This window comes from Lepidochelys kempii, chromosome 20 (genome assembly GCF_965140285.1).
Source record: "Lepidochelys kempii isolate rLepKem1 chromosome 20, rLepKem1.hap1, whole genome shotgun sequence".
Classification (NCBI taxonomy): Eukaryota; Metazoa; Chordata; order Testudines; family Cheloniidae; genus Lepidochelys; species Lepidochelys kempii.
This window is the reverse complement of record NC_136399.1, coordinates 8,527,997-8,550,850: the sequence shown is the minus strand read 5'-3', so window position 1 is coordinate 8,550,850 and position 22,854 is coordinate 8,527,997. Positions and strand designations below refer to the sequence as shown.

Below are 22,854 nucleotides of genomic sequence, written 5' to 3'. Positions count from 1 at the left end.
TATCAAAGATAAGGCTAAGCCTCACTGTAAGGTAGGTTTCCAGTCTGTGAATTATTCTTGTGACACTTCTCTGAACCCTCCCCAAATTTTCCAATTTTTTAAAAAAGAAGTGGACACCAGAACTGGACACAATATTCCAACAGCGTTCTCAGCAGCATAATTCACAGAGGGGGAGGTATTGATTAGAGTTTGCCATTTTATAGTTAGCTAACAGTCATCTGTACTTTTGTAATGCTTTTGCCTTACCAGCTCCCTATGAGGTGTTAAGTCAATTTTACAGATGATGGAGAGATGGGTACAGAGAAGGTCAGGTAACTAACCCTCGTTTTACAAACTAGTCAGGTAGAGCCAGGGACAAAAGCCAGAACCCAGATGCCGAGGCCCATGTTCTAAACATTAGGCAATCCTCCCAGAGTTCTCAGACAGGATGTATACTGTGTCACTGGAAGAGGAAGATGTACCTTTCTACCATGCGATCCCGATGCCTCTTTTTCTGCCTCTCTTGAGTTTTCTTGCCTGCCTGCAATTTGCGCTTGATTTGACTGATCTCTTCTTGAATTGTTAAAGCACCTAGATGTATAAAGCAGGTTGTGTTTCAGGGCACTATGTGTGGACACCAACTGATTAAGAGGTTTCACCTAGATGAGTCTAGTAGCCAACTTGACTGACCCATATAGCTCAGAGATGACAAAGTTATAGCTGAGTGTTGGAAAGAGCTGCTCCCTTAATAATTCCTGCTGTTGCCCAATTAAAGGAGCATTGCTAGTCTATTAACAGATGTCCCATCACTCTCTGGCCCAGACTTCAGAAAGGCTGAGCTTGGGCACGAGGGTGAGAGAATACCTCTTCTGATACAGTTTCCTAACCCATCATTTCTGATGGTGATATAATGCCCCTGGTTTTACTGGGAAAAGAAGGCCCATTTTAGATTAGATGTGAATCTGACAGTTTTAAGAGGCAACCACTCTCACCCCTTTGGCTTTTGTGCACAGGACACACACGAGATGAAGGTTGACAGTGAAATAAGAACTGAATGCCTCCTATTAAAAAATCCCAATTTTTTCAAAACAGGGAAGTAACTTCCACTGTTATACTGGAATGGTACCCGAGTACCCCTTTCGTTTCCCAGCCAAGGCTTCTCATATGGTTTTATACTGCTGCCATCACATTCCACTGATAGCAATGGCAAGTTAGATACTGTGCTATCAGGTTTCTATTTAGACAGGTTCTTCCTCTGGTGAGAGGTCACCATGCTTCTCTAAGCAACCCTCTCCCCAGCTACCACAACAGTGCTAGCACGTCAAACTATCACATGGACTCTACTCTAACCAACTAAAACAACGAGAAGTCCTTGTGGCACCTTAGAGACTAACAAATTTATTTTGGCATAAGCTTTCGTGGGCTATAACCCACTTCATCAGATGCATGGAGTGGAAAATACAGAAGGGAGGTATAAAAATACAAAGCACATGGAAGATGGGAGTTGCCTTACCGAGTGTGTGTGTGTGTGTGTGTGGGGGGGGGGGGGGTCCAGTGCTAACGAGGCCAATTCATTTAGGGTGGATGTGGCCTATTTCCAACAGTTGACAAGAAGGGGTGAATATCAGAGGGAAAATTACTTTTGTAATGCTAATGAGGCCAATTCAATCATGGTAGATATGTCAGCATCCACCTAACTGATTTGGCCTCGTTAGCACTGATCCCTCACTCGGTAAGGCAACTCCCATCTTTTCATGTTCATATACCTGCCTACTGTATTTTCCACTCCATGCATCTGATGAAGTGGGTTATAGCCTACAAAAGCTTATGCCAAAATAAATTTATTATACACCAGAAATCTCATATGAGACCTATAACACTGGCTAGGAGCCAGGCAGTCACCAGATGCTGTGCTGGATTTCCCTATGTTTCCTAAAGCACCTCAGTCATGACCAGTAACATACCCTATTATTCTAGGCCTAGCAGGGTGCCAACAGACAGATATCCACTAGGGATTACGTACTGGGTACAGAAACCGGTGCAAGCTCTAGAGTGATGATCTGAGTTAAAGCTCTAGTCTCTCATCGTAATTCACCACCTTTAGGCTTCTGTACAAGCTACAGCTCAGGGAACAAATGGTGCAACGCAGTGCCTGAACCAAGTCAGTCAACAGACTATTACTTGGAGCTATTTCCTCCACAGCAGAGTCCTTCATTGGCAGAAGGTTTATGATGTACAGAGATGTAAGGTCTGAAGAGCCTTAGCACATCCCTTGGTGATGAAGTTCTTGGCTCATTTCCCAAGAATGCTTTTACAGAAGTACACTCAGACTCACCTTTCTCAGAATCTTTTCCTTCTTCATCTTCACCCTCCTAAAATACAATTTCAAGAGGTTATCAGCAATCCCTAGCTATAACTTTTGTTTGTCTTATACACAAAGTGAGTGCATACTAGTTTTACATCTCTTAACCATCCTGCTCCCCAAAGAGACTCCCTCCTGACTTCAGATAGCACAGTTCCCTGTCCGAGGAACACATTTAGCCTGCGATTTGGTAACAGTACTACACACTGTTGATTTCTAGGTTTCCTCCCCCTATTCCCAGTCATTTTCATAAATTCTTTAGTCACACATATTCAGCTCTTTGAAGCAGGGCCTGCCTTGCTATGCACCTGTGCAGTGGTCCAATCAATCTCTATTGGGGCCTGCAGGCACTACTACAATACAAAATAAGTAATCTAGGGAGGATTTGCAACCTTCAAGGTTTCTTCTATGAGGATCCAATCCCCCTCCTCCCCACCAATCCCAGCTCTCTGCCACTGAAAGGTAAGAAGTGGTTCCCACCTCACACTGCAGGAAGATTCATTTGGTTTTAATGCTGCCACCATAACATTCTGCCCTCCACACTAGTTACGTGGCCACTCATCCACTTCCCTCAAGCACTATGGTCTTTACTGTGAATTACAAGTGTTAGTTTCACTTACAGCTTTAGAGCCCTCCTTCTCTGCTGCTTCTCCTTCAGTCCCTTCCTCTGAAAAGCACATCACAAATGGTCACCATACAAAAAGTAACAGTTGGGTAGCTCAGCAAAGAATGGTATTAACAACTTTACCACCAAATTAAAGATTCAAGAGAAATTGAAAATGTCAGAGCCAATTACTACCTGAAACAAAGGCACTCTGATAACTTCACATGACTAAGAACTAACTCATTAGTAGTCACCAGAGAGGTTCTTACCATTCTCAGAGTCAGAGTTGTCAGAGCCATCAGTTTTTGCTGCCTTGCTGTCAGGTTCATCAGTGCTGTCAGTTTGTTTTCTTTTCTTAGAAGTAGGGTCCTTCTTCAGTTTCTTTTTCTGTGACTAGAAAGGAAAATATCATCAGTCCCCAAATATACATTCTGAGACCATCCCCTGCCAGCAGCAAATAAGTCTGCATTAAGCCACCTTAAAGGGGCTTTATATTGAAATAAACTTCCCTGAACACTCAGTTATGCAATGTCAGTCAAGACAGATAACATTTGGCACAGTCCTTCACAGCAACCACCCTTCAGCATATCATATTAAACCACAAAACTATAGCACATTGGACTTTCCTAGCTTTACAAAAAGAGCATCAAGGTTAAACATTTTGGATGCTAAGACTGCACTATGAATGAATGTGGCCTCTTCACACCATTTAGAAAGAACACTAAGATGCCAAGCAAATAATGCACAGAGATACAAATTACACTGTGGAAACTAAGTATGGTATCTCAGAGAATAGGGCCCTTTGCACTCAGAGCTGGACAGTGTAGTTTGTTGGGAAGTGAACAGTCTCTATATGAGGTAAATGGGTGGGAGGGGATTGCACAGGTACTTACTTTAAAGTCTGCGTCCCACATTTTCCAGTTTCTCCTCATTCGCTGTTTCATGCCGCCTCCTCCAAAGCGCATGTTTCCAGAGAAACCTCGCATTCCCTGGAACATGCTGAGTTCTGGGATAATGTTGTGGGAGAAGAGGGATGGGAGCCTAGAGGAGCCGTGGGGACCATGGCCCCGCCCTCCCATTGGCTGTGGCGGCTCATTCCACTGTCCGCCCATGTGCCCGGAATATGAAGATGCCATGGGTCTGTTATTTCGCCCGTCTCTGGCCCAGTTCTGACCCCGCTGGCCAAAGTTGTCCCGTGCTCTGTTCTGGTACTGGTCCCTGTGGTTCCCATAGAAGCTGTCATAGCAACCTTCATAGGCATTTTCGGTGTCATGTTCAGCCTCACTGTAATCATAGCCGGATCTGTATAGATCACGGTCGTTCAGTGAAGACCTTGAGTCGTAGGACTCATATGTATCATACCTGCAAGAGTTGCACAGCAAGCAAGGAATCCAGTCAGTAGCATATAAGGCACCACATTACAGCCTGCCGAGAAATGGCAGCAGAAAGATTAAACAAAAACAGAACTGTTCCAGTCTCATTTATATCAAAAAAGGCTCAGAGGTTTCACTCAACATGGGAGTTTTTCTGTGTGATACAGCAGCGGGAGAAAGGGGCAGCACAAGGCAAAGGTCAGGAGAAGGGCATAAACAGAATGACAAGGAATGGCAGGGATTCAGTTCAACCTCAGTCCATCACCTTAGTCCATCACCATATCTAGTCAGATTTACATATGCCTAAAGAGCCAGGAAGCACACCAAACTAAACTAATCTTCAATTTCTCTGGAAATTACTGTGTGTCACACTGATCTTTTTTAAAAAGAAAAGTTCCCAAGCTGAGCAAAGGTTCCTCAGTTAGTAGTGCTGTGGATTTTCAACTGTGCGGACATTCAGATTTTCTGATTTAAATTTAATACATTCACCACCCGCCCTCTATTTAGCTATGCTTAAATCAGACTGAACAATCCAAATAGTTAAGAATAAATGCAGAGCCAAAAAATAATAGTCCTGATTCTCTTCCCCACCCCCCCATTCTGAATTGTTACAAGGAATGGCTTAATTTAGGCCTTGTCTGCACAAGAAAGTTTGTGTATAATGCATGGTGTGAATTTAAGCCAACAGCTATACTGGTAAAAACGCCTTATGTGGGCATTTATTGTGGTATAAGAGTGCCTTTTCTTGATTTAGCTTGTGTTGCTTGGGAAGGGTTTTTACCAAGTCAACTTTCCCATGTAGACATGACTTAGAGTTATTACTGGTCACTGTAGTTTCCACAAAACCAGTTTTTAACCAGGACAGTTTCAGAAGACAAATACAAAACCTGCAGAGGAGTTTTAGACTTAAGTTCTGTAATATCTAAAGTAATGCCTCTGTACATCTTATGCAGCGGCTGAGACTCAATTTGAAGCAAAGATGATATATCAAAGTTTAAGGGGAGGCTCCACACTCTTCATGATAACTTGCTACTTTACCAGCTGAGGTGAGGGAAATCCACACCCACCAAGACAGAACACAAATTACACAAGGAAGCAAGAACAAAGTGTCAAACTAGCACTGACCACTGCGGCACAAACCCCAATATTTATGCTTTATAGCAAGGTCATGAAAGCAAGGGAATTGGAAAGGAACAATGACTGAGGAGGAGACACACTAACTCCAAGGCCACAAAAAGAGAGCCATTCCATCAACTGATATGAGAAGAATCATTCAGACTAGCAATCACCAAAAAAATCTTCAACTGGTAAAGCTACAGGTGCCCATTTACATAAGCCGAAGCTTTCACTGCAGCAACTGAACAGCCCTCCCCACACTTTGCTTTTTAGGAAATGAGACTAAAGGCTGAAAACTGATGTTTTCTAAACCACTAATTTCATCCTTTTGTCCCTTAAATGGTTTACTACATTCACTCTGGATATTTGATAACTCTTCTCCAGCAAGAGCTAGAATCAAGAGCTAGAACCTTAACAGGGCTGGGTTACCAGCCAAGTATCATCTATCATGACAGAACTATGCATGGTAGCTTGCCTGATGCTTGGGGCTTGGAGCAGAAGATCCCAGTTGTGTGGTGTCTGAATAATAGACAAGGGCTGGATTATCAAATTCAAAGTTCTCATCTTATAAAATTAGAACCCAAGAGTTTAGTCAATTAAACTGTTCACCTGCTGCCTTGCAACAGTCCTTTCCACTCCCAACAAGAGAGGTACAGATTCATAGATGAGGCTAGAAGATACCACTGTAATTGTCTATGATCTCAAGAATAACAGGCCAAAGAACTTCCCTACAGCATCTCTTTTAGAAAAGCATCCAATCTCGATTTAAACATTTTACCCTTGGTAAGTTGTTCCAATGGTTAAGTACCATCACTTTGAAAGTTTGCACCTCAACTTCAGTCTAAGATTTGTCTAGTTTCAACTTGTTTACCTTAGTCTGGTAGATTTAAGAGGCTGCTATTATCAAGTATTTTTCCACAGGATGGATTTTTTTTTTGAAAACTCTGATGTACTTTACATGAGTGCTTTTAAACAGAGTACTCCACCAAAATCTATTTGATGCAAGACTTCAGAGGAGTAATTCCTTAAAACTTTGTGAAGCCTACTGTACATTTTCCCTCTATTCCATAAACACAGTTAACGTAGCAATTTTACAATATTCAAAAGTCATTATATGCTACTAGTAATTACTATTGAATTATACTTTTGGTAAACATATCCCAAGTTTTTGTGATAAACTTCATAAAAAGTTTATATAGTTTTAAACGTGGTTGCTTAAAACAAAAGTACAGATGCAACAATAGTTGACTGCAAACAAACCACAATGCACCCCAAATAAAAGGATGATAATGTATAAAAGTCTCTTGCATGACATTTCCTACTACTAACAAGCTATGCTTTCATTCTAGAGAAGAGGTTCTGGTTTGCTTACATTATATGGAATTTAGTTTAAGTTATTTTGACAATGTCTCTGCATACTTCGTATTTGAACGGTAGCAGACAAACTTCAAGTTCTCTACAAAATAGATGTCTCCCCTACATGGATGTAAACCTGCTATTGTTCAAATCAATACTTGCACATAAGCAAAATACACAGATGTAAAAATACTCAGAAATGGATTTGCTGGGATGAATTAATATTTCACATAAACCTAGAATGAACAGCAGTGTTGTAGAAGTATTAAATTTTGAATATAAATTCGTTTTGAAATTTAACATGAGAAAATCTTTGTGAAGTGAACAGTCCTTATTAGTACTGCATATATTTCTGATTTAAAAACATGGCCAAAACCTCATTTGATCTTTTCTGGACAGCTATACTGTATTCCCAGTCAGCAACCCAAAACTGGAACAAAAATGTCACTTCTAGACTAATAGTTAAGCTTAAAATCAAATGAGGGACAAAGGCAAATGAATGTTGTGGCAATGCTATAGAAATGAAATACATCAGCAGGCTCCCAGAAATAGAAATATTAAGGAATCTCTTCTTTATTCATCTCCAGTTTAAAATTGAGAAGATTTTTTTTCCCCAAGTTAAACAAATCCTACTACTGCTGTAAAGATTGCATCACAATTCCAGTACCTGTCAAACAGACTATCAAGACTTCACTACTCAAACTGGGATACAAATGACTTATTTAAAAAACATAAACAAAAGAAGGAAAATCCAGCTGAGCCAATTCATCTGTTTCCCCTTGAGAGCCAAAATGTGAAGACAAAGTGAGAATGAGGTCAAAATGAGAAAGTAGTAAGAGGTAGCAACTCTGATAGTCAGCAGAAGATTAGAGTAGCGGTTCCCTCACGAAAAGACACTAACCTGTCTAGTACTGAATCTTTTCTTGATCTCTAGACTCACCTGTCTCCACCTGAGCCATAATGTCCTCCTTGCATTGTGTCCGTTTCTAGATGAGACACCATATCTAAGCGCTGGTTCATTTTTGCTATAACAGCATCGGCGCCCGTGGAAGCATTAGGGTCTGTGTCTGAATTAGGCATTTCCCAAGAGTTTGAAGTGGCCATACCATACCCATAATTGCCAGAGTTATCTTGACCATATCCATATCCATAACTATATCCTTCGTACCCTGAAATGAGAAAGTGTCGTTGAGATTTTCAGTCAAGCAGCTGAGCTAACATTTCTATCCAAGCTCAGACGCAGAAGTCCCAAGAATGCCCCTTCCCCACAGAATGGGGAAGTTTTAATTTACATTTAACCCATTTTTCCCTTACAAAACACCTGCCAAGGTGTGTTAGTGTATCCAACACCAGGACTTGAAGGTCAAAACACACACGGAGGAAACTTCACACCAAATCCCAGCAATATAGTAACAGTCTACAATCTGCCCCAACTAATATTTAACACTCAATTTTCATTCTTGCTCTCACTCATGGACAGGGCAGGCTGCAGTGTAGCATACGCAAAGCCTTCCATGGCAATCCATCTGCCTGATAAAAACAGATTCCAGAGAGAACATGGGCCAGTCACCCTCAGAAAGAACAGCAAGTGTGGCACGGACATTTAGGTATGTGTAAAGAGTGCAGGTTGTGTGAGAAGAAAATACAAGATAACGTATTTAGGACAAGCCTAGTTTAGTTCAAAGTGGGCTTGTCTCTGTCAGTTTGACATGAAGTTGTGCTGTATCCATATCCAGTTATGTTCTGACTTCATAGCCAAATGAAATAAAATTCATACCTCTAAGCTAAGCAGTCAGTTCACATTATAATTGCAGTGATTTGTTCGAATTAGAGGACATCACTGTGTCTGGGGTCTATTCTTCTAGAGATGCATAGGAATTTGTGCAATTCGAAAGATGGGACAACAAGCCCCCCCACTAACTTTGACCAGCACACACATGACTCATGTCACTTCTGTTCCCTCTCCTATCCACACATAAATGAGAGAAATGGCCCTCTCAGTTGCATGTTATCTCAGGGGTGATAGAGAACAGTTTCCTCAAATGCAGCCCATGGCATGCTACTTACAAAGCAGACAGGGACAGAAAACTGACTAAAATGGTATCAAGTGTTCTATGCTGTTTCCCCCCTTTTAACTTGCATATTAGGTTTGCTCAGTTCACCCATCAGCATGTCCTACTGCCAACCCTGCAGTTCTGGGATTCTTATTATCATGAAAGTTAAAGCAGAGATTTGCTAATTTGCATTTATGAATCAAAACGCTATTGTGAACAAATTGTGATTTTGCAAGTGAAACAGACAGTACCACCAGATTCTAATATCTTTTGTAGTTTAAGAATATTTAATAGCTTTAGGAGGTAGCATGAGCCAGTGGACCGAGCACTTACCTAGGGGTCAGGATACCTAAGTTCTATTGCGGATATGCCACTGACCTAGAATGTCTTTGGGGAAGACACTTAATCTCTCTCACCTTCTCTCTGTCTTGTCCCTTTAAACTGTAAATTCTTCAGGACACAGACTCTATCACAATACGCATGTTCAGTGCCTAGCATAACAGTACCCTGATCTTAGATGGGGACCCTAAGTGATACTCTAACACAAGTAGTAAAACAATGACACTGCTAGCAAGCTCACCTTACTGTATATTTTGACAAAAAAACTAGTTGATTGAAAAGTGGGAAAAATCATGAATTCTGTCTGGTTTTTACGAAAATAAGTTTTCCAGCTAGCTCTGAAGATAGTGAAAAGGTCATAAAATCCTTCGTACAACACTGACTACAGTTTAAACTACCAGTCAGTAATGCAAAAAAAACCATACTATACTGCTCTGCTAGTCAGTCTTCGTGGAGTGGATAGAGGCTTCCTTGTGCTAATTAAAGCATGCAGATTAGGGAGATTCTCCCACATAGCTGGGCATCACACTCTAGTCTGAGCACAGTGAGCATGGCCTCTGGAAAAAGACAAGTATTTACAAAGGGAGGCCTGTTTCGGCCTAAATGCAGACACACTGCCATTTTTTGCATCTTTCAGGCACAAGAACTAGAAATTCAGTCTTCTAGCATGCTAGGACAGCACTTTAATCTTCAGTGCCGTTTCCTAGAGAAGTGATATCAGACAGAAAGACCGAAGGAAAACAGATAGTGGATTCAAACTGTGCTGACTTCTGGGAACAGAAATATCTGGTTTTGTTGATGCACAATGCAGAACAGTAAAGAGTTGACTGTCACAGTTATATGGGCTCTGCAACGCTGACCGAAATAGTTGTGTGACCTGAAAGGATATTATTCAGACGTGGTGGAACAGATTTGAGCTGTGAAAACCTTCAATTTTATAATCATTTTTCTAACTGATTACATTAAATGACATTTGTTCATAATAATGTATTAAGATTTTACTATACTTGCCTCTGTTTGTCCCAGAGTTCCAGTTGCCATAACCTAGAAAAAGACCAAAAGGTGGTCAAAACCCAAATTAGATGGTATGCTCTAGCTAGAACAGCTGGCATTAAGGAGAATCTATTCTATCTAAGATCTGATCATCAAATGCACCCAAATGAGCCAGACTGTATCACAGTGGATACTCCTAAAAAGAGATCAAAGCTTGACAAACCTGTATTACTCTGGAGGAATTCTGCGCCACTGAGCATACAGAATTCATGTCCCCTGCAGATAAGGATGGGGAAGCAAAGGGAAGTCGCAAGAGCGGCCAGGTGCCCCTCCCCAGCAGCACAGGCATGTGGTATCCAGCACCCAGAAGAGAGGTAAATCACCGGGGGGGGGGGGGGGGGGGGGAGGGGACCCTCCCATGAGCATAGTTTAGGGAGGATAGGGCATTGCCCCTCCTCCCAAAGACATGTGGGGTCACATGCCGCTGCCCATTTTTGCGAGTGCAGAGCTGCCTGGATGATTGAGTGTGCCCCTCCCGCTAGCTAACTCCTCCTCCTGGGTCCTGGTGCCAGTCATACCCCTCTTCTATGCATGCTGGGAGCCATCCTGTTTTCTATACAATGGTGAGGGCCACTGGTGGTGGTGGTGGGGAAATAGGCAGTGGGGAAGAAAGGGGGATGGGAGCAGGAGACAGTGGGGAGAGGAAGGCAATGGGATGGGGGAGAGGCAGTGAAGAAAGGGATAGGATGGGGAAGAGAAGCAGATGTGGGAGGGATCCTGGCACTGGCGGCAGCATCAGCTGGGGTTCCCCAATTAAGCAGGCCCAACAAACCCCCACCCTGACAAACCCCACACCCCTGCACCTGGACCACCCTGACAAGCCCCCTACAACTGGACCCCCCCCCAGAGTCCCAACCAGCTGCACCCAGACCCCAAACCCAGCAAGTCCCACTCCCAGACCGCCCTCACTGAATCCCATCTCTCTCCACCTGGACCCCCCTGCAGAGTCCCATTGTCCCTGCATCTGGAACCTCCCTTGTGCATCCAGATCCTCCACTGAGTTTCCCCCAGCCAGGGTGCCCCACACAAAACCCTCTTATCCCACATCTAGATCCACCTACACTAAGCCCTCCACAGTTGGGCCCTGCTGGGCTGAGCCTACCTGCCCACAACTGGTGCAAAGCCCAAGGGTGTTTCTGCAGCAGGCCCGGCCCTTGTGCTGTGCTAGGGTCAAGTGCAGCCTCACTGCAGAGACCCTGTACAATGGGTGGGGGGCCTGCAGGGTGATCTCTCACCTCTGTGCAGCCAGTGGTCTGTGCTCACCACTGCTATATTGGAGCCTCCACATTTATTTATTAATAAAATTTGCAAAATTTTAAAATATTGTGTGCAGCATTTTTATTTTTCTTGGTGCAGAATTCCTTAGGAGTACCATATCAACAACAAGTAGGAAACGTGCTCTAGAGAGTAGTGTCCTTATTCATCAGTTTCAGTCCAATGTTATTTTAATTCAATCTTAAAATTTCTAGAACTTGTGACTGCATAGATACCATTCCAACTGGGAACTGGTGAGTTTTGTCTTTCAAGATCTACAGAAAGATGCAGCTTGGAACAAAGGCTGTTATTTGCCCAAGGCCTAGCTCACAGCATCATCTTGGACTGGAAGGGAAGGATTCACTCACTAGCAACTTGCTTTCCATCTGGTAATCCAGTGACAGATAATTTTGTACTTACTGATAGGTGCCATCATACCAGGGCAGAACATGGATTAGCTGCAATGGTAATTATGGCCAAAACAGACAGCACCACTTGATTTTAGCCAAAGTTTCTGAACCCCCACTGCCAAATCCTTAATATACAGAAATCTCCCTGCTGGGTTAGGTTCAGCAAGATTCCTTAGGTGTGAATCCCCCTATGTGGGCTCCCAAATTCCTATCCAGACCCAGAGTAGGACTATACTGGATCTGCTACAAAGAGTGTCTGTTGCAGAGAAGGGAGCAGGACTGGTCATAACTTTTTTGGTGAACTACTTGTATCTTAAATCATAGAATCACCGAAGCTTAGCACTGGAAGAGACACAGTCCTGTATAGAAGGAGGCAATTAATGTCCCTGCACACTTGCATGACCAGGGCTCCCACTGCAGAGTTTAGACTTATAGAAGATTAGGGTTGGAAGGGAGCTCAGGAGGCCATCTAGTCCAACTCCCTGCTCAAAACAGGACCAATCCCCAACTAAATCATCACACCCAGGGCTTTGTCAAGCTGGGCCTTAAGAAGCTCCACCACCTCCCTAGGTAACCCATTTCAGTACTTTACCACCCTCCTAGTGAAATAGTGTTTCCCAATATCCAACCTAGACCTCCCCCACTGCAACTTGAGACCATTGCTCCTTGTTCTGTCGTCTGCCATCACTGAGAACAGCTGAGCTCCATCCTCTTTGGAACCCCCCTTCAGTTGAAGGCTGCAATCAAATCCCCCCCCCCGACCCCTCTTCTGCAGGCTAAACAAGCCCAGTTCCCTCAGCCTCTTCTCATAAGTCATGTGCCCCAGTCCCCTGATAATTCTCGTTGCCCTCTGCTGGACTCTCTCCAATTTGTCCACATCCTTTCTGTAGTGGGGGGCCCAAAACTGGACACAATAATCCAGGTGTGGCCTCACCAGTGCTGAATAGAGGGGAATAATTATTTCCCTCAATCTGCTGGCAATGCTCCTACTAATAAAAGAAAAGGAGTACTTGTGGGGCACCTTAGAGACTAACAAATTTATTTGAGCATAAGCTTTCGTGACCTACAGCTCACTTCTGAGCTGCAGCTCACGAAAGCTTATGCTCAAATAAATTTGTTAGTCTCTAAGGTGCCCCACAAGTACTCCTTTTCTTTTTGCAGATACAGACTAACAGGCTGCTACTCCAAAACGGCTCCTACTAACGCAGCCCAATATGCCATTAGCCTTCTTGGCAAGAAGGGCATACTGCCGATTCATATCCAGCTTCTCATCCACTGTAATCCCCAGGTCCTTCTCTGCAGAACTGCTGCTTAGCCAGTCGGTCCCCAGCCTGTAGCGGTGCATGGGATTCTTCCATCCTAAGTGCAGGACTCTGCTCTTGTCCTTGCAAACCTCAAATTTCTTTTGGCCCAATCCTCCAATTTGTCTAGGTCACTCTGGACCCTATCCCTACCCTCAGAACTTGTTGCAGGTGCAATCCATCCCACCATCCAGATCATTAATAAAGATGTTTAGGGGATGGAACAAAAATGATTAGGGGTTAGGCAACAAAAATGATTAGGGATATGGAACGGTTTCCATATGAGGAAAGAATAATAAGACTGGGACTTTTCAGCTTGGAAAAGAGATGGCTAAAGGGAAATATGATTGAGGTCTATAAAAATCATGACTGGTGTAGAGAAAGTAGATAAGGAAGTGTTGTTTACTACTTCTCATAAACACAAGAACTAGGGGTCACCAAATGAAATTAATAGGCAGCAGGTTTAAAACAAATAAAGGGAAGTATTTATTCACACAATGCACAATCAACCTGTGGAACTCCTTGCCAGAGGATGTTGTGAAGACCAAGACCATAACAGGGTTCAAAACGGAACTAGATAAATTCATGGAGGATAGGTCCATCAATGGATATTAGCCAGGATGGGCAGGAATAGTGTCCCTAGGCTCTGTTTGCCAGAAGCTGGGAATGAGCGACAGGGGATGTATCACTTGATGATTACCTGTTCTGTTCATTCCCTCTGGGGCACCTGGCACTGGCCACTGTCGGAAGACAGAATAATGGGTTACATGGACCTTTGGTTTGACCCAGTATGGCCATTCTTATGTTGAACAAAACCGGCCCCTAACCGACCCCTGGGGCACTCCCCTGGATACCAGCTACCAACTAGACACTGAGCCGTTGATCACTACCCGTTGAGCCCAACAATCTAGCCAGCTTTCTATCTACCTTATAGTCCATTCATCGAATCCATACTTCTTTAACTTGCAGACAAGAATACTGTGGGAGACCGTATCAAAAGCTTTGCTAAAGTCAAGGTATATCACGTCCACTGCTTTCCCCATATCCACAGAGCCAGTTATCTCATCATAGAAGGCAATCAGGCTGGTCAGGCATGACTTGCCTTTGGTGAAAAAGACAGTTACCTTTTCCGTAACTGGTGTTCTTCGAGATGTGTTGCTCATGTCTATTCCACAATAGGTGTGCATGCTCGCCATGTGCGCCGGTGCCGGAAGATTTTTCCCCTAGCAGTACCCGTAGGAGGGGGAGCACCTAAGCGGTGCCTCCAGGGCGTGGTATAAGGGGAGCTGCATGTTCTCCCCCCCTGCAGTTCCTTCTTGCCAGACAACTCCGACAGAGGAGGAGGAGGGCAGGATGTGGAATAGACATGAGCAACACATCTCGAAGAACACCTGTTAACGGAAAAGGTAACTGTCTTTTCTTCGAGTGATTACTCATGTGTATTCCACAATAGGAGACTCCAAGCTATATCTATTGGAGGTGGGTAGGATTTTACAAGTTCTGAGGACGGAGGACAGCCCTGCTGAACGCAGCGTCATTCCTGGTTTGGGAGATGATCGCGTAGTGCGAGGTGAACGTGTGAACCGAAGACCAGGACATTTGTAGAGCCACCACGTGGATGGGGCCGTGGGCCAAGAAGGCCTGCGCTTGAGACGAGTGCGCCTTCACAATTGGGGGGGGATGGGGACGGGACCCGCCAGCTCTTAACAGGTATGGATGCACGAAGTGATCCGGTTGGAAAGTCGCTGACTGGAGATCGACCGACCCCTCATGTGCTCAGCTAAGGTGATGAACAGTTTCGAGGACTTTCTGAATGGCTTGGTCTGCTTGAGGTAGAAAGCCAGAGCCCACTGCACACTGAGCATGTGGAGACGGCACTCGTCACTGGACACGCGGCGCGTGGGGCAGAGGACTGGCAGAAAAATGTCCTGCTCTATGTGATAGGCAGAGACCACCTTCGGGAGGAACGCAGGGTGTGGGCGGAGCTGGAGCTTGAACTTATGAAACACCGTGCATGGGGGCTCGGAGGTCAGGGCCCTCAGTTCCGAGACCAGCCTGGCCGACGTGATCGCGACCAGGAAGGCCACCTTCCACGAGAGGTAGGACCAGGAGCACGCGGCTAGCGGCTCAAACGGGGGCCCCGGGAGACGGGTCAGCACCAGGTTCAGATCCCACAGAGGAACTGGGGGCCTAGCATATGGGAACAGATGGTCTAACCCCTTGCGGAACCAGCCAGTCATAGTATGGGAGAATACCGTGTGCCCCGGCACCGGTGGATGGAAGGCCCATATGGCCGCCAGGTGAGTCTTGACTGATGAGGGTGCCAAGCCGTGGGCTCTAAGGTGGAGAAGGTAGTCCAGGACAAGCTGGATCAGGGCAGCCACCTGGGAAACACCCCACTCAGCCACCCATCTGGAGAACCAGGACCACGTTGCCAAATAGGCGCGGTGTGTGGAGGGCCGCCTGCTTTCTAGGAGGGTGTGCTGGACCCCTTTTGAGCATATCCTTTCCTTCCTACCTAACCATTGAGCAGTCACACCGTGAGGTGGAGAGCTGCTAGGTTGGGGTGGAGGAGGCAGCCCTGGTCCTGGGAGAGCAGGTCTGGGTGGAATGGCAATAGCCAAGGTGGAGCAACTGCCAGACCCGTGAGGGTCCTGTACCAATGTTGCCTGGGCCATGCTGGGGCAATCAGGAGGACCCGGGTTTTGCCCTTCTTTGTCTTTTCCAGGACCTTGCTGATCAGTGGGAATGGGGGGAAGGCATAGAGAAACTGGCCTAACCAGGACAGGAGGAAGGCATCGGAGACAGTGCCCCATCCCAGTCCCCCCCGGAGCAGAACCGGGGATAGTGCCGGTTCTGCCAAGTCACGAACAAGTCCACCTGGGGAGTTCCTCACACTTGGAAGAGCCAGTGAGCCACTTCCGGGTGGAGAGACCACTTGTGCTGAGAGGAGAAATCCCTGCTCAAGCAATCCACCCACATTTCCGGGCATCTGGTAGATGGAAGGCCTTTTGGCACATCCCACAGCCTGAGGGCTTCGCAGCAGAGAACCGGGCCCCCCCTTACCTGTTGATATAGAACATCGAGGCCGTGTTGTCCGTGAGGACCCTGACCACCTTGCCCTTCAGGTGCAAGCGGAAGGTCCTGCATGTCAGGCATACCGCCCTGAGTTCCTTGACATTTATGTGTAGGGTCAGATCCTGAGCCGACCACAGACCTTGGATCTGAACATTCCCCACATGAGCCCCCCAACCCAGGCCTGACGCATTGGACACTAGCTCCAGCGACGGGGCCCTGTCCCTGAATGGGACCCCTTGGAGCATGTTGCTCGGGGCAGACCACCACCGTAGGGAGGCGATCACTGAGTTGGGTACGGTGAGGACTTTGTCCATCCTGTCCCTAGCCTGGGAGAACTCCAAGGCCAACCAGAGCTGGAGGGACCTCATCCTGAGTCTGACATGATGGACCATGTACGTGCATGCCGACATGTGACCCAAGAGCTGGAGGCACGCTCTGGTTGTCATCACCGGGAACCTTGTGACCATGTCAATAAGCCCCTTCAGGGTCTCAAACCTGTCCGGTGGGAGGGAGGCTCTGACCGACGAGGTGTCCAGGAGTGCCCCGACAGTCCCGGTCCAACGCATAGAGTTTAACGTGGACTTGGTGTTGTTTACCAACAGGCCCAAAGAGGTGCACGTGCACAGGAGGAGCGTCACGTAATGCCTCACCTGCAACCAGGAGCTGCCCTTGACCAGCCAATTGTCCAGATAGGGAAAAATCTGGGGTAGGCCGCTACCACCAACATACATTTTGTAAATACCCCGGGGGCAGTGGACAGGCCAAATGGGAGGACCGTAAATTGTAGGGATTCTGTCCCACCAATAAAACGGAGAAAGCGTCTATGCCCCCTCGAATATATGACTATGGAAGTACGCATCCTACAGGTCAAGGGCAGTATACCAGTCCCCGGGATCCAGGGAGGGGATGATGGAGGCCAGGGAGATCATGCAGAATTTGAGCTTCACCATGTACTGGTTCAGACTGCGCAGGTCCAGGATGGGCCTGATTCCCCTTTGGCCTTCAGGATAAGGGAATAGCGGGAGTAGTACCCCTTGCCCAGGGAGTTCAGAGGCATCACTTCCACCACTCTTAGGCCCAGGAGCCGCCCCACCTCCTGCTCGAGCAGAGCTTCATGCGAGGGGTCCCCCAGGAGGGACAGAAGCGGATGATGGTTGGGCGGGGAGGAAGTAAACTGGAGGGTGTAGCCCAGGGAGATGGTGTTGAGGATCCATTGGTCCGAGATCAGCAGAGACCGCTCCAGGAGGAAAGCGCACAACCAGTTGGAGAAGGGGAGCTTTATTGAGGGAGGATCCCTGATGAGAACTGGCAGGGCACCCCTGAGCGTCTCATCAAAAACGCCTTTTCCCCGCCTACTTGCCCTTGGAGGACCCAGGTTGGGGGACAGGCCGAGACTGCCTCTGAGGGAGCCTCTTATAGTCTCGCGACTTCTTAAGGGCAGCCTCGTATTTCAGGTGTGTAGCCTGAGTGGGAGTCTGCTGTGGCTTAAACTTAGCTTTAGCCAGAGCTGGAACATAGAGACCCGCACAACCCTCCAGACTCTCTGGAAGTCTTTCATGCCATGCAGCCTTGTATCTGTTTGCTCTGCAAAACAGAGCTTTGCCCTCAAACGGGAGATCCTGCATGGAGGTCTGCGGCTCACTGGACAGCCCAGAGAGCAGGAGCCATGACGCCCTTCTCATGGACACCGCGGAGGCCATGGACCGCACAACCATGTCCACCGCATCTGAAGCTGCCTGCAGAGTTGCCCTGGCAGCCACTGTACCCTCCTCCACCACTGCTTTGAACTCCTTCCTATTGCGCTCCTGGAGGGAGTCCTCAAACTTGGGCAGGGAGCCCCACAGACTGAACTCGTACCGGCCCAGGAGAGCTTGGTGGTTTGCCACTCATAACTGGAAGCTCGAGGATGAATAAACTTTCCTTCCAAAAGAGTCCAGCCTCTGTGAATCTTTATTTTTCAGGGTAGGGGCTGGTTGGCCCTGCCATTCTTTTTGGTTGACCGACTCGACCTCCAGGGAGTTGGGCGCCGGGTGGGTGTATAGGTACTCGTGTCCCTGGGTGGGTTAAAAGGACTTGCATTCCGCCCTCTTGGAGATGGGGGCCAACAAGGCCAGTGTTTGCCACAGGGCATTTGAAATTTTTGCCACCCCTTCATGGAGAGGCAAGGCTACCCTGCCCAGTGCTGAAGAGGATAGCACTTTAAACCGGGAGTCTGAGGACTCCATCTCCTCTGCCTGGAGGTGAAGGCTTGATGCCACCCTTCCTGGTGGCCCTAAAGTCCTCCTATGGGACTGAGCGGGGCAGGGCCGTAATCACCTCATCCACGGAGGGCGAGAAGGCCGGTGCGATACTCTGGGTGTCCACCGGCAGGGTCCACCACCTGCTTGGTCTCTGGGCATGGTGCCGGGGATGTACGTCCCACTGACTCCTTCCTCTGGTCTAGAGAGGGAGATCTGGAGAGGGAGGCCGATGGTGCTTCCGAGGCTCCGGCCACAGACCGAGTCCCCACCAGGGGCTGCGTTGGGGGCCACGGTGCCCACTGGTACCACTGTCCTGGCCACGGTGCTACAGTTGTTCGGTAGGCCCAGTTGTTCGGTCTGGCTCATGGATGGGCGGCTTCGAATGGAGGCCGGGCTGGTGTATCACCTGCCGCTGTCCTGGGACAAGGAGTGCCAGGAGCGACGTCGAGCATGGGACCGCAATCTCGATGTGGAGGACCAGTACCGTTGGTAGCAGCTGCTCTGCAATTGACTCTGATGGGCAGACCCGCGACAGCTCAAAAGTGGAGCGGTGCCGCGAGTCTCAGTCAGATGGAACTCAACCAGACTGTTTGGTGGGAGTTGAGGGCGATCCACATGGACGTTGCCCTGAACGGTTGCTGGGTGATGAACGGGGTCGGGAACGTTCCCTGGACCAAGACCGGTACCAAGCCAGGTGTGACTGCGGAGATCCCAGCAGTGGCTTGCCCCTGGAGCGTGGGGCTGATATCGGTGGTGCTCCTGGCACAGGCATGTACATGAGATCCTGGGCTGCCCGCAGGGCCTTTGGCATGGAGGGCATCTGGACGTCCAGGGAGGCCTGGTCTGAAGCAGCCGGGCTACTGCGCTCTACGTGAGTCGGAGGCCTAGAGGCCAGAGGGGATAGAGGACTGCCCAATATGGGTCTTGCCTCTGCTTTGGGTTTACCTCAGTGCCACTGCGAAGAAGCTGTCTTTTTGGCCTTCTTGTGCCCCACGGACTGGTCGAAGGCGCCGGAGGGTTGTCACAGACTGACACCACAGTGCCCAGTGCCGGCTCGGGGCGGCGCGCCGGAGTTGGGATCAGCGCCGACTCCATCAGAATGGCCTGGAGTCTAATGTCTCTCTCTCTCTCAGTCTGAGGCTTGAGCAACCTGCAAATCTTGCAACGATCGCTGATATGGATTTCTCCCAAACAGCGTAAACAGTCTGTGTGCGGGTCACTCCTTGGCACAGATCGCCTACAAGTGTCACATGACTTAAAACCCGGGGCATGAGGAATGCCCCAGCCCAGGCTCTCTTAATAACTGATCAGCTAACTAACTACAGGTATTAACACTGAATGAACAAGCAGTTCTGGAGACTAGCTACAACGAAGCTGGAGCAGAGTAGTTGCGATGCACCTTCACTGGCAGCAAGAAGGAATTGAGGGTGGGGGGAGCGTGCAGCTCCCCTCATACCACACCATGGAAGCGCCACTCCAGGGGTCGCTAGGGCGCTCCCCACTACGGGTACTGCTGGGGAAAAGCTTCCAGCACTGGCGCACATGGCAAGCACGCACACGTATTGTGGAATACACATGAGCAATCGCTCGGAAGAAGAATCCATGTTGACTGTTCCTGATCACCTTCCTCTCCTCCAAGTGCTTCAAAAATGGTTTACTTGAGGACCTGCTAAATGAGCCAAAAGCTTTTTAAAACTGGCATTATTGTCTCCTCTTAGAACCTAGAATACACAAGTTTCCTGACTAGTTTTAGCATTTTCCTACATCAGCAATAGTGCTGCATTTCTAGCCCTGCAAGAGGCTGACTGACATGCTTCTGTTTGATGCTGGTACAGAAAGGTGACTCCTCAAGATTACACACACCTCAACAGGTGCCACATACAAAGTGAGCTCACCTCTTAAAGTTACCATCAAGTCACTGAGAACTTTAGTTAGAAACTGAAGACTTCACACTAGATGATACCAATTTTAAACAGACAACTCCATTCAAGAATGGAGTTACATAGAGGTGTAGTCTTAGTTCTTCTAAAGATAAGGAACAGAGATATAATGCCTACTTCCAGTACAAAGATAGGAGGGTTTTGCTTTACCTTTGCTTCTTGTACATGTCTGGGTATGTTTAAGCCACTTTATATCAGAGATACAGAAGTTAATACAGAACGTATTAAGCTGTAAGTCATGCCTCTTGTATATGCAAAACATTTACGTAGAATCCTTTACCAAAGAATCATTTAACCACAGATATATGAACAGATAATGGAATCTTATTAACTTTTCTGCTAATCGAATCACCTGTACAGAGAAACTGAATGACTATAAACATAATATACTGCAGGAAAGGGAACAGAAGGGCAACCAACAACTCAAGTTACAACAGGGCTAAACTGTAGCCTAGACATACCTTAAGTTATATTTCTGGAAGATTTGAGTAGAACCTGGATATAGGGCCAGGTCCATCATCCATCCCAACACCACACTCCACTCATTTCACAAGGCCAGAAACATCAAAAAGTAACTGTATTAGATGAAGACTAGTGAATTAAGTGCAAGAAACCCCAGTCTGGTCTCATCACACCTCTGACCACACACTTTTGCACACAAGTAATTGCATCAGCATACCCTTCCTGCTCCGTCTGTGTTCGTAGCTGGCAATTTCTGGCACCCAATTCCCAAAGTCAACCACAGTTCCCAAAGTCAACCAATTTCTTCTGTTATGCCACATTCATCTAGCTTCAAAGTCTGCACACATTCTTCCAGGGCTGAGCTATTTAGTTGTTTTTTTTGGTTTTTTAATTTTAATATGGGCATCTATTTTGCAATGGATACTCATCACATAAATGTGTTTTCTAGGTGAACAATGATAAAAAAACGTATGTATATCGAGCCATTACTATGTTCTACCCCTACCCCCACCTCCTCCTCAAGAAATAATCCTATAATCCATACAAGCATTAATACAGACCTCAGATTAAGGCTTCTAATTCCACAAAAATGAAAACGGAGAAAGCCTCAAGTAACATATATTCTTAATATTTGCAACAGCCTACAAGGTTGCAGTCAAGGAGTACATCCTGAAAACCTTCATCTCCCAATATAAAATGCATTCTTGTTTTGAGGAGGGCTACATGCTTCACATCACTTTTACCCTATTTCTATAAAAATAAGACTTTCCCTACAAACTGTATAATAGACAAGCAAAACTTCTATAGTTCCTTCCAATATACACCACATCAAAGCTCTTTACCATACTACTTAATAGGGATTCTTAACTTTTATCCACTGATGACCCCCCAAACCAACCACTTCTCCTTCTGTAATGCCACATCCCAGAACCTTTTGTGCTGTTTCAGCAATGAAAAGAGCTAGCAGTTTGCTTTTGCAAGTTCTTTCACCTATGGTAGAGAGGGGAGGGCACCCAGAGCCACAGGGGCAGGGGAACACACTCAGAACCCCCAGTTTGAGGGTGGGTTACAGAGACTAAAATAGAGGGGAATGTGAGGGTGGCATTCAGGGAACTTGTGGGGGGAGAAAGAGGGATACAATCAGCTGCAGGTGCATGTTATGAGCTGGACATACAGAAGCAACAAATTCTATGACCCTCTAGTTATGTTATGGATGACTGAAATCAGTTATTACAGTCAATGCATGTGAACTCAATCATTTAATATTTAAAAATACATCAAGCAAAAATTATTTGTAACATTGTCCATAACGAAGTACAACTTTCCCCTACAAGATAGATAGAATAAACCTAATAACTGGAGCAATTTGTATTCAGAAGGTCCTTCACAACCATAATAAATGGAAACAGTTTTTACATTAAGCCTTAGAGTCTGTAGAAAATGATAGCAGTTCCATGACCCTAAGGCTGAGAATCGTTCCTATACCTGCACAGCATTGAACAGGCTGCCACCTTGGGGAAGAAAGGGAGCAATACAGTGGCCAGCTATCACAGTGCACAGTTGAGGTATGGGTCTTGATAAGTGAGAGATTTTCACCACTGATCAAGGTGAACCCCTTATATTTAGACACAAAAGTGTCAAGCAAAGCAGGAGTTACAAACCTAATTATACTATTAATTTGTCCAAATTGCACACATTGTATTGGAAGGTAACGTTCTGAACATTCCACATACAATTGAGTATACCAGAATAAGGCAAATTTCATAGCTAGATTAATAGTCTTTTAGCAGTACAGTATTATTGAATCTGAGCTCTAAGGTTAGTACTTTCCCTGCCTCCTCCCACAACCTCTCTCATTTTATTTAATGCAAAACGTGTAACCCAGCACCCAAAGGCAGTTAATTGCAACCACACTGAGGAAGAAAAAAAATCT

At 46.4% G+C, this 22,854-nt stretch overlaps 1 protein-coding gene across 4 annotated transcripts in view; it reads right to left on the bottom strand.

The window, feature by feature from the left end:
- Window positions 1–22,854, bottom strand: part of AKAP8L (A-kinase anchoring protein 8 like) — a 39,190-nt gene that overhangs the window by 14,370 nt on the left and 1,966 nt on the right. Inside the window, exons 2-8 of one of the 4 annotated variants that reach the window (XM_073319288.2) lie at window positions 10,195–10,227; window positions 7,731–7,959; window positions 3,839–4,307; window positions 3,215–3,338; window positions 2,962–3,008; window positions 2,315–2,351; window positions 462–570 (exon numbers count right to left, since the gene is read on the bottom strand). In XM_073319288.2, the coding sequence (XP_073175389.2) occupies window positions 462–570; window positions 2,315–2,351; window positions 2,962–3,008; window positions 3,215–3,338; window positions 3,839–4,307; window positions 7,731–7,959; window positions 10,195–10,227 (1,048 nt within the window). The remainder of the gene's footprint in view (window positions 1–461; window positions 571–2,314; window positions 2,352–2,961; window positions 3,009–3,214; window positions 3,339–3,838; window positions 4,308–7,730; window positions 7,960–10,194; window positions 10,228–22,854) is intronic. The other 3 variants (XM_073319290.2, XM_073319289.2, XM_073319291.2) reach the window with 3 other exon arrangements.